This window comes from Schistocerca cancellata, chromosome 7, assembly GCF_023864275.1.
Source record: "Schistocerca cancellata isolate TAMUIC-IGC-003103 chromosome 7, iqSchCanc2.1, whole genome shotgun sequence".
NCBI classification, from domain to species: Eukaryota; Metazoa; Arthropoda; class Insecta; order Orthoptera; family Acrididae; genus Schistocerca; species Schistocerca cancellata.
The window spans coordinates 419,338,396-419,350,416 of NC_064632.1; the positions used below are offsets into that span (position 1 = coordinate 419,338,396).

A 12,021-nucleotide genomic window follows, 5' to 3' on the forward strand; every position below is an offset into this window, starting at 1 on the left:
ACGAGAGTTTTTGTTTTGTAGAATTTTATAACACTATTAATTTCAGTGAAAGATGCTTTGTGCTACTTCTAGTTGCTTAAAATTTTGTGGAATGGTATATTTTATATATTCTCTTGATTCTTCAACTGACCCATATACTTCTGTTTGTGCTGTTACATTTAGAATTTGATAGTCAAAAGCACTTGCAACTTGTGAATTATCAATCACAATGTTGTTATCCAGTTTAATTGTTATAGTATCTTGTTACACTGGCTGGCTGTTGTGTCTGCCATTTGACAGTATCCCATACAGTTTTACTCTTATTATCTGCTTTATTTATTCCTGTCACGATGTGCATATTTCTGGAGATTTTAATGAATGTCCATAAAACACTAAAGTACACTGTAGTATGAAAGTAATGTTGGATCTTGACAAATATTCCTATTCCTGGTACATGAGATTTTAATTCCCTTAGTTATCCACAGCATACTTGTTTTTGTTTAAATGGATCTTATGGATAATTATGCTGTCCATGGATGGCCAGGCAGTATAAAAGTGATTCGTTGGTTTGGAAAGGGTGGTAGCTGTCAAAATGAGGGTACTGTTGGTGGTTAGTGATTTAATATTGACAGAGGTTTGGATGGAGTCATCAGAGAAGTGAAGATCAACATCCAGGATAATGTCATTTTTGGTTGAGGAAGACCAGGTGAAGCAGCTGAGACAGAAGGCATTGAGGTTGTGGAGGAATGAAGACAAGAGGTCTTGGCCCTGAGTCCAGATCATGATATAGTCCATGAACCTGAACCAGACAAGGGATTTGGGGTTTTGGGAGACTAGGAAGGTCCATAAATATGTTTGCATAGGAAGGTGCCACACGGTTGCCCATGGCTATGCTGCAGATTTGGTTATATACTTTCTCCACAAAGGAAAAGTAGTTGTCTATGAGGACATAGTTGATATGGTTTATGAGGAATGAGGTAGTGGGTTTCTAGTTGAAAGTGTGTTGGGAGAAAGTGTTCAGTAATGCCAAGGCCATGGACATGGGTCTACTATCTGAATCTTCCCTCGCAGCACCATCTTCCCTAGACTGCATAGATGGGAGTTATCCTTTCAACATAGTATGAAGGCTTTCACGACCGGATGACATATCTTACATCCCGGAAGGTTTACCAGAAGATATCCTTTCAACACTTTCTTCATCCCATAACTCTCCTGGCCACAATCTCCGCTAATCCACCTTCCCCTTCCTTTGTCCTGTCACTCCCTTCCAGTAATCTGCACCTCCACATCATCTTCATTGTGCACTACACCCTACCAGTTCTTGGTGTGTTTGTTTGTAATCTAGCTCATTAAAGGATTTCTTCTGAAAACTAGGAAAATTTTCATTCTCTTTTGTGTGAACCTGTCAATAACTCTGTGCTCCCTCTATTTTTTGAATGGTCTCCTTCACTTCTAAATTATTTACAGGTAACAGAAATCAGTGGGTACACACTGCATGAAACTCCTTGCGTGAAATTTCTGAGCACCTGAATAACATGCTGAGATGTCACCAGCGTGTGGATGGAAAGCTCTGTACTCCCTGCTTTGCTCCTATAAAAGTATCTCATTGCATTGAACTGTAGATGGGATTGCCAGCATATTTTGCATGCTTTCATTCATTGCCCTGTAGCAGAATCTTCTGGGATACTCTATGTATGTTCAAAACAATATTTATAGAGAAGTGTGCACGGAGAAAATTATGTGATGCCTATAACAGAATGTCTTTCTGGGATCTTGGGAGTCATACTTACATGCCAATATATTTATTCCTCAAAAGTATGATCATCATATAGTGAGTCAGACAAAATACAATCTGGATTGAGGATTTCTTGGTAGCATAGGGGCAGCATGTTATCTTGGATTGAGAGATGTAGAAATAACTTCAGGTGCACCCAGAGAAATGTGTTGTATATTAATTATCTAGCAGACAAAATTAATAGTAACCACAGATTTTTCACAAATGATGCAGTAATCTACAACGAAGTACAGTCTGAATGAGGGTGTACAAATATTCAGTCGGTCCTTGATAAGATTTCAGAGCAATGTAGTAATTGGCAACTTGCTTTAAATACCCAAAACTGTAAAAACTGTTCACTTCAAAAACTGAAAAACATAGTATACTTTGAATATAAAATTAGAGGTTCAAAGTTGGAATCTGTAAACTCATACAAGTACTTGATGTAATACGTAGTAGAGACATGAAGTGCAATAATCATATAGGCTTAGTAGTGAATTAAGCAGGTAGTAGATTTCAGTTTATTGTAAGAATACTAGGGAAACTCAATAATTCTACAAGGGAGATTGCTTGCAAATCATTCATGTGACCCATCCTAGAATATTGCTAAGTATATGGGCCCCATATGAAATAGTACACATGAGGTATTGAATAGGTACAGAGAAGGGTAGCACAAATTGTCACAAGTTTGTTTATCTGCAGGAGAGTGTCAATGAGATGTTGAAAGAACTGAAATGACAGACAATTAAAGATAAATAGAAATTATCGCCAGAAAGCCTATCGACGAAGTTTCAAGAACCAACTTTAAATGATGGCTCTAGAAATATATTACAACCCCCTACATATCACTCTTGTAGAGATCATGAGGATAAGATTAGATTAATTACAGCACATACAGAGGCGTTTAAATAATAATTTTTCCTGTGCTCCAAATATAAATGGAATGGTAAAAAGCTCTAATAACTGGTACAGTGAAATGTACTCTCAGCCATGCAGTTCCCAGTGTTTCCTAGTGTATCGACGCAGATGGAGAATTAAACATTTATTTTATATAGGTTATGCATTCCTATCTAGGATTGGGAAAGGATTTTCATATTCTGGTACAATTTTGTGTAACAGGACTTTTAGACATTAGACAGATAACTGGAGAACTGTACTTAGCATCCTCCTGTGATTTATCAGAATATCTGGACTTTTGAAGGTACATTACAGCTAAGATTTATTCATTCACACATTGTGTTCTGTAGTCCTACCATGAAGGAGAATCTTCAGGATTGTGAAACAGATCTAGTTAATTGGCTGCTAATATACACCTAATTTACAGAAGTAGCTTCCATTGGCTGCTTCTGCCAGTTGAGAATCAACTTATTACTCTTCCCTGAAGGCTTGAACTCATGATGGGATTTATGGAATACAGTATGCAAATGAATGAATCAATCAATGAATGCATGAAAAGAGTGATGATGATGGGGTTGCATGAGTTAAATGTGGTCACACTATAAATTTTGGTATTATTCATCATTTTTGTGCTTAATTTTGTTAACAAAGGCACGTGTTGAAAAATTTAGTATAATTTCTACAGTTAGTGTGCAGTTTCCCAGTACTCTTAAAAAAAATGTACAAAACTCAGCACACTGAGGCAGGTACTAAAACAGCACGTACTAATTTAAAATAAGAAGCACTGTATAAGCCTTTCCACAGTCGTCCTATTAATTTAATGTGACCTTAGAAAATGCTACTGAGCACTGAGAAATAACACAGAACTTGAGATAATTAATGTGAATGAAAACATTGCTTAAGATTTGCTGAGATTATTGTAATTTTAGCAGAGTCTAAGATAGAATTTGGATTATTGTAAAGTTTTTTATAGGTACCATAAGTAAACTTGAGAAAAGATAAAAACAAATAAAACTAAAATATTCTCAAAAATAGATGAACAGTGTGATGTGAAAACCAACACCAAAATAGGAATGACAACTCTAAATTGTATGATTTCTGATGTTCTTGCAGTGTAACTTAGTTGAAATATACCGTCTCCAGTCAAATGGTTTACTTATTTTTCTGCAGAAAGTAATTGACTTAGTTGTCTTTGTAAGTGCTGCAGGTAAGTCCTAAGACCATCACATGCAGCATCTAATAAGACATTTTTGTCAATCTTTGAAATGTTTTGAATAGAAACAGAATCATCGTCGTGACTGGACACACTGAAATATTCCTCCTATTTATTGGTGAATTGACTAAATTCTTCTATATGAAGAGTGCAGTAACAAAAGATAATGGAAGTGTAATGGGTGTTAAATGAAGACTCCCAACAAGCTGCAAGGAATAAAAATAATTTATTAATGAGCAACAAGATAGATATATAAGCAGGAGAGAAATTTGGCAAGGTGTGGTGGATGTCAATGATGGACTCTGGTAAAAGGAAGAAAAGATGTTTGAATCAATAGAGGTTTGGAGATAAAATTTATGACTAAACATATTGCAGTTAAAGATAATGCAAGGTGAAGGCTTTAAAAGAAGTTAATGAGAAAAAAATATTATGTAACACTGGTGGGAAAAAGATTAAAATTAACAACAAACATGATTCAGAGAAACAAGCTTAACATATGAAATAAAGACAGATTTGAATTACTTTAATGAGGTGTGTTCTTTTTGAAGCAGTTGTGTTGGACTAGAAGAGATGAACACAATGTCATATCAATTTACAGAATTCCAGGAAGTACAATAACTGAAACTTCCTCATCTAAACTCCAGTGTCTTCTTGATAAACTTAAGAAAGAAGGAAGAAAAACATAATCATGGAACCTGATTTTAATGTAAATGGGTCAAGTCATGACAATAGCCCAAAACCATTTATTGACTTAACTTAGAACTCTGGTTTCAAACTAAATTTTCATGTACTCACAAGAGCAAATACCCTTCAACTACTTATGTAGACAATATCTTAACAAATTTGTTGTTTGATACCGAAAACAAGGTCTACTTAGATTTAGGAATTTCTGGTCATTTTGCATTGTTCATTCAGCTGGCAGGAAGAAATAAACAAAATGTTAAGAAAGGTTTTATGAAGAAACTTTTGTAAAAAGAACTTGAACCTGTTCTGTGACAAGACAGATGCAGTAAAATGGCCTGTAGATAATGGTGTGCCAAGTACTGAGAACTTTGATACATTTCTAATAAGTTTTCCAGAGGCATTCAAAGAATCAACCCTGCCTAGGATCTGGCACAAAAAAGGCAAAAGTAAACTACACTGGATTATTCCAGGCTTAAAAATACCTAGTGCGAGGAAATGAGAGCTGCATAAAGACCTGAAATGCAATAAAAATCCTCACTTTATTAACTATGTGAGATGTTACAAAGTTGTTTTTTAAAATAATGTCTAATGAGAAGTTCATTTTAGGGCATAAGAATAAGTGCAAGGCAGTGTGGAATGTTATTAAATCTGAATTAGGTATAACTGTTAAGCATTAGGAAATTTCAAAAATAAAACAAAATAACAACATTGTTTTGAACCCTGTTCAGATACCTCAGTGTGTTAATAAATTTCTCATAAATGTAGCTAAATTTACTGTAGATGTGACTACATATCAGAACAGTGAAAATAACTATGGACTGGACCAGAATAGAGAACCCCTTATGACATTTAGTAAAAGTTTCAGCTGAAGATGTAAAAAAACACTATTTTGTCCTTAAAAAACATAAATGCTGTAGTGTGGGGTCAGATAACTACCACAGTAATTAAATTTGTGTATGATAAAGTAGCACGCCCCCATCTTTAATAATCAGTTATCTGCGCAACTCAGTTTCTCTGATGTATGCAGAGATAAGACTGCTACTCAAAAAATGTTCAAGGGAGGGTATGGGGAATTACTGTCCTATCTCTATCCTCCCTGTGTTATCAAGAATTTGAAAAAAATTGCTGCAGTCCAGATAACACATTTTATCATGAAACAATGTTATTCTAAAAAACCAATACAGGTTCCAAAAATGGGAAAGCACCATGAACGAAATTAATGAATTCATTGAAAAAATCAGATCATCACTGGACAAAAGCAATAAAGTGGCAGGTGTCTTCTGTGACTTCACTCCAGGCAGATACAGCATCAGACAAAATGTACTGCTGTGGCTCAGGTCTCATCTGACAAACAGGAAGGAAAAGCATCTATGTGGGATACAGTTTCACAAGGAGTCCTTCAATGCTCAATATTAGGGCCAATCTTGCTTCTCTTTTACATAAATGATTCACTCTCAATATTAATGCCCAAACAGTCATGTCTGCTGATGATACTGTACAGTACTTATTCAAAAGGAAATGAGAGATAAATTCTGTGTGGTGTGATACACACACTAGAAAATCTAGGTGCATGGTTTCAGCACAATGGCCTTAAAATTAACATTTCAAATAGTCTGTTTACAAAATTTAAAACCAAATAATCAAAAAATCAGTGTCATACATAAAAATAAAATTATGGAAGAAGGTCATACCATCAAATTCTTGGGACTAAACTCAGACAAAAATCTAAGCTGGCAAGCACACATAGATTATTTAGCTACTAAAATAAACAGCCTTGCTTTTTTTCAATCGATATACTATCTGGTACAACAGACGCAAACACCAGGAAAGTAGCGTACCACAGTTGCTTGAATCCATAAATCAGTATTGTTTAATTTTTGGGAGGAACTCAAGCTATATGTCATGAACCCTGCTACTTCAAAAAAGAAGTGTTAGAAAAAATGTGTACTGTCCCTCGAAGAGCATCCTGTCACCCATTATTCAAAAGATAAAAATATTATCTATTCCTACATTGTACATATTTGAGTTGTATCATCTTTTTACACTGAAATCGTGAGCTAACTGAAGAAAACCATTTCAAACATATGTACAACACTAGACACAAAAAACATTACATGCTTCCAAAACATTGTTCAAAACTCCACTAGCAGACACTCCAGTACATGGGAATGAAAGTTTACAATGAACTCTAGGGTAGAGATGTGCTGAGCCTGGAAACACGTTCACTGGAGAGAAAACTACAAGCCACCTTGTGGCAAATACTATTACTCTACTGAAGAATTTATGAATAATGAGATGATGATTTGAACAGTGTAAGTGTTTAATGTTGTACTGTTGTGTATAATAGCTTATGCAGAAATTAATGTATTGGTACATCATAAGAAAAATAAGTTAATAATACTATTGCATTCAACATAAACCTGTGCTGGACATCATAAGGCAAAAACTGACATGTCTCCTGCACAGTCTGATCATATGATCTGTAAAATGTATGTTGTGACATGAATAAAATATAAATAACTTATTAAATTACATTTAGTTCTTGGAAATGAAAAGACAAAGAGTAGACACAGACTACTGATACATAAAATACAATTGTTTAAATTAAATTAACTGTGGTGGCTACAGTCTGAGACTCTGAATGGTGCAAAACAGATAATGTGACTGGATCAACAAGATAATCTTTGATGGGTAATGATAAAGTAACAACCAAATTTAAATTACACACACAAATTAAAAAATATTTCCATTGCTGTACTAAAGGAATTGTACTTATGTTATAGTGAAATTTGAGCATGACAAAGTAATTTGTAAAGATTGGCATTATCAGTGATTGTAAATATAATTTGCTAGAAGAAAAGATAGCCTTTCTGAAAACCATATACATCCTTTTTGGAATTTTTTGTACAAATTATTTAATATCAACACCTTTTAAACAAATTGGTAAATAATTAAGACAGTTTAATGAGACTACCAAAAAAACTACAAATAAACTGTTGACTAATGCAGACAAAAATATAACACCATGAAAGAAAAAGTTGTGTATGGAAGCATTCCACAATGAAATTACCTAGTTGATGTGATATTTGCTTCTGCTGGTTTAAATGATAGTGCACAAGAATTTGGCAAATTGCATGGTGGCGGAGGAATGTTCTCCCGTTTTGCACAGTTCCAGGCATCAAATGTGTTTAATTCTTTTGCTGGTCGTGGATCGGTCATCCAGATCAGACCTTGTGTGATTGTCACAAACCACACATCTGGGCTGAAATTTCAAGTGTATGTTAATTATGAAATAGAGTATATGCATTATATATATTTTTTACATAATATATTATGTTTACACAATATATGGAAAATTGTGTTATCTATTATGTTTGAAGATATTGTGCAAAACAAATGATTGCAAGTACTTCAGCTGCTTTAGTAGTTATCCTGTTTTATACAAGTTGGTGTTATATGTTTTCGATCACATTTCTCACTAATAATATTAAACTTTATTTCCCGTGTCTCCCTGTCCTCTCCAGGTTTTCCTCAGTGTTTTCTGTCTGTGTTTATCTTTTGGTTCCATTTGCACTCAGTTACTATTCAACAGCTGTCCATTACCAGTAATTGGACTATGTGGTGTGTCTAAAAAGTTTGGTGAATGCTATCAGACATCAAATGAAAACTTTTGACAATGTTCGTACAGCTTCTGAAAACTATCAGCAAAGGCCTCTTGTGGAATCAATCACAGAATGGCTGTCACACGATTTTTGATGGCTTTCATGTCTGCACAATGTTCACCTTTCATGGCCCCCTTCAAGCAGGGAAACAGGAAGAAGTCTGCCAGATGTGCTGTAGCAATCAATTCATAACAAACTGGTAAAATGCAGCATTAATGGTTTGACCAGCAGGAACAAATTCCTTGTGGATGATTCTGTTGTTGTCAAAAATGGTTCAAAAATGTTCAAATGTGTGTGAAATCTTATGGGACTTAACTGCTAAGGTCATCAGTCCGTAAGCTTACACACTACTTAATCTAAATTATCCTAAGGACAAACACACACACACCCATGCCTGAGGGAGGACTCGAACCTCTGCTGGGACCAGCCACACAGTCCATGACTGTCAAAGATGGTGATCAACAGTGTTTTTCACCTTGGACTTTTGCAGATGGTGTTTTTTTTTTTTTTTTTTTTTTTTTGGTCACGGGGAAGACAGTAAGCACCATGACATCGACTGCCGTTTTGATTCTGGATCGAACTGGTAGCACCAGGTCTCATCTCCCGTGACAATGGTGTTCAGAAGCAATGGATCCTGGTCACACATGGAAATGAAATCACCAGCAGTTTCCATCCATTTTGCTTTCTGCAAGTCTATGAGCTTGTGCGGCACAAATCGGGAGCAGATCTTCTGCTTACCCCAATCATCCCAAGTGATGGTGTGCACCATGTCCTTGCTGATGCCCAATTCCTCCACAATCAATCCGAGAGTCCATTGCCAATCACGTGCCAGCATTTGTCGCACTTTCTTGATCTTCTCTTGGGTTCTGCTTGTCAATGGCTGAACTGAATGTGGCTCATCCTCAGCTGTTTCCTTCCCTTCATGGAAGAGTTTAAACCATTTGTAAACACATTTTCCGCTCATGGCTTCCCTCCTGTACATCTGCATCAACATTCTACATGTCTCCATTGCAGTCTTCCCCACTTAATAGCAGAACTTGATGTTTCACATTGCTCCATTGTGCTGTGACACTTCCTCTCACACTGACTATGTTCAACTGGTTGCAGTCTGTTTATATAGCCAGTCACATGCAGTGCATGCCATGTATTGATTCTCCTCAAGTCTCTGAAACCCATGCACATGCACACACACATGCGTGAAGTTTCCATTGAGATATGACACCATTCACTGAACTTTTTAGACACACCACATATGAATCTCAGCTGTTGGTAAATTATTACTTTGTTTTTGACGCTATGTCATTTGTCTTCTTTCACCCATAGCTTTTATCCCCCTCTACTCTTCTTCCCTCACAGCATATGTGCATCTCTTTCTTTCATGTTTACAATCTCTGTGTATTTTACCTTTACTCTAGTTGTTACTGTTTCAGAACTTGCAACTAAATAGTATTAATTTGTTTTAAACAGTATTAATTTCCCGTAAAAAAAATTTGTATGGATATGTGACAGGACTCAGATTTCACAAAATAGTAAGAATAATAAAGAACATCATATTTGATAATATTTAATCAAGTTGATAAAAATGTATTGCCAGACTGTTTTGTGTGGAGTGTATTAAATTCTTATTACATTAAAGTTACCCACATGAATGACTCTTATAATGCAGTGTAAAAGACAATAGACACATCATATCAGTAAGTTATGTATATTACTCACAGGGTTTGTGCCCAGTCCAGGAACTTGTGCAGACCTCTCTCAAGTTCTTTTATTTGGAACCAGTTGGTGTGGAATGGCATCATATAAGGTGCCTTGTTCTGTTCATAATATCTGCTGAAGTCTTCTCTGAGCCATTCAAAAACTTCATCAGGATCATGATTGTGTAGTACACACTGGTCAAGGTAAGGACAATGACCTCCTTCATATGTTTCTACATAATGAGCATTCAATGGCACTTCCCAGACTCCTAAAAGAAATATCAGGAAAGTTATGTGTCTCATAAGAAAATACTATTGAACATTTTTGCTATGAAACTAAAAGACAGATTAAATCTGTATACTGGAATGTTACTTGAGTGTGTCCATTTGCTTCTTTTGGAGCAACGTTCTTAATAAGTGAACTACTGAGCTACCAAGGTACAATTAAAACCTTGCCTTCACAGCTTCAGTGGTGTCAGTACCTCACCCCTCAAACACACACACTCTCTCTCTCTCTCTCTCTCTCTCTCTCTCTCTCTCTCTCTCTGTGCAGCAGCTTCGTTGTGCCAAATACACAATGCTGGGGTTGCAGTTTGACAGATGGTCTGCAGTGAGGTGTTTTCTCTGGAGTGTGTAGAGGGAGAACGAGGCAAGAAGCAGAAGGAGGGTTGAGAAGGTGTAGCTAGCACTCAGAAGCGGGCAACTGATGTGTGGAGAAGGAATGTGGGAGGAGGTGGCAGTAGGTGTATGGGATAGGCATGCGACATACAGGCACCAGAGCTGGTGGCTTCATATGGTGCACAATGTCAGCAACATAAAGGAGAGGGGTGGGGAATGGGTGACACAACAGTGGAGGGAGAGACTGTTTGGTAGAAGGATTGTGGAGTGTGTGGGTGCCTCCCCCAATGACCACAAGGGTAACCTTTATTCTTTCCATCACTTGCTTTCCACCCAAGACTTTCCAATACCATTTCAACTGCAATATGTGTTCTTTCCCCCCAAATTTGTCATTAAAAAATGTAAAGTCCTCTTTCACTGGCAGATGACATTTGGTAGTTGAAGTCAATATTTCACGCTTTATGGTAGCTTATATGATACATTAGAATTGCTGTCATCATCATTTTGATTTTAAATCTAGTTGCATTTTCTGTCATTATCACCTTGTTATTTGGCTTTTGTGATAAAAACATTTTTTTAAGAAAGTAACTATAGCATTCACTTTTCTTTTATTGATAAAACTGTAAGAACAGTGAATTCTAGCAGTCAGTGAGGGATTCAGATTGAAGCAATGACATTTCAAAGGTATGTGGACCTTAGATTGCATTCTTCATGATTGTTTCACATATAAAAGGTGATGCTAACTTTAAGTTCATGCTCATTAATAAATTAGAGACTATAGACAACTGTGTGTCAGGAAGAAAATTCATTAGTGAATGTTTATAGGTTGTGTTACATGAATACACTTACTTATCAGAAAGAAGATGCCAGAGACATCTGGGAATACTGAATACATCCAAAGAAAGGCTGCACAAATGACCATAGGTTTTGTGGCCCATGGGACAGTGTCACAAAGATTGGGAGAAAAATGTGAACTGGCAATCTGTTTAAGATAGATGCTAACTATCCTGCAAATGCTTACCTACAAAGCTTCAAGAACCAGTTTTAAGTAAGGAATCTAGGAATATACTACAACCTCCTATGTGTCTCTCCTGTAGGTACCAAGAAGACAAGATTGAACTAATTACAGCACACACAGAGGCATTTTAACCAATCATTCTTACCACACTCCGTACGCAATGAAAGAGAAGAAAAGGAGGAGGAGATTACTGTTTAACGTCCCATTGACAAAGGCATCATCAGAGATGGAGCACAAACTCAGATTAGGGAAGTACAGAGAAAGAAAGCAGCCATATCCTTTCAAAGGAACCATTCTGGCATTTGCCTTAAGCAGTTTAGGGAAATTACAGAAGACCTAAAGCAGGATGGCTGGGCTTAGGTTTGAACTATCATCCTTCTGAGAATGGGAGGAAACCCTAATACATGTTAGAATGAAAAATCAGTGGGAAGTACCCTCTGCTTGCATATCACAGTGGTTTGAAGAGTATATATACAGATAAA

General features: G+C 36.3%; 1 protein-coding gene across 1 annotated transcript in view; it reads right to left on the reverse strand.

The window, feature by feature from the left end:
- LOC126092223 (chitin deacetylase 1) overlaps positions 1-12,021 on the reverse strand; it is a 224,640-nt gene that overhangs the window by 7,985 nt on the left and 204,634 nt on the right. The window contains exons 8-9 of the mRNA XM_049907716.1: positions 9,926-10,172; positions 7,618-7,809 (exon numbers count right to left, since the gene is read on the reverse strand). Coding sequence (XP_049763673.1) covers positions 7,618-7,809; positions 9,926-10,172 — 439 coding nt within the window. The remainder of the gene's footprint in view (positions 1-7,617; positions 7,810-9,925; positions 10,173-12,021) is intronic.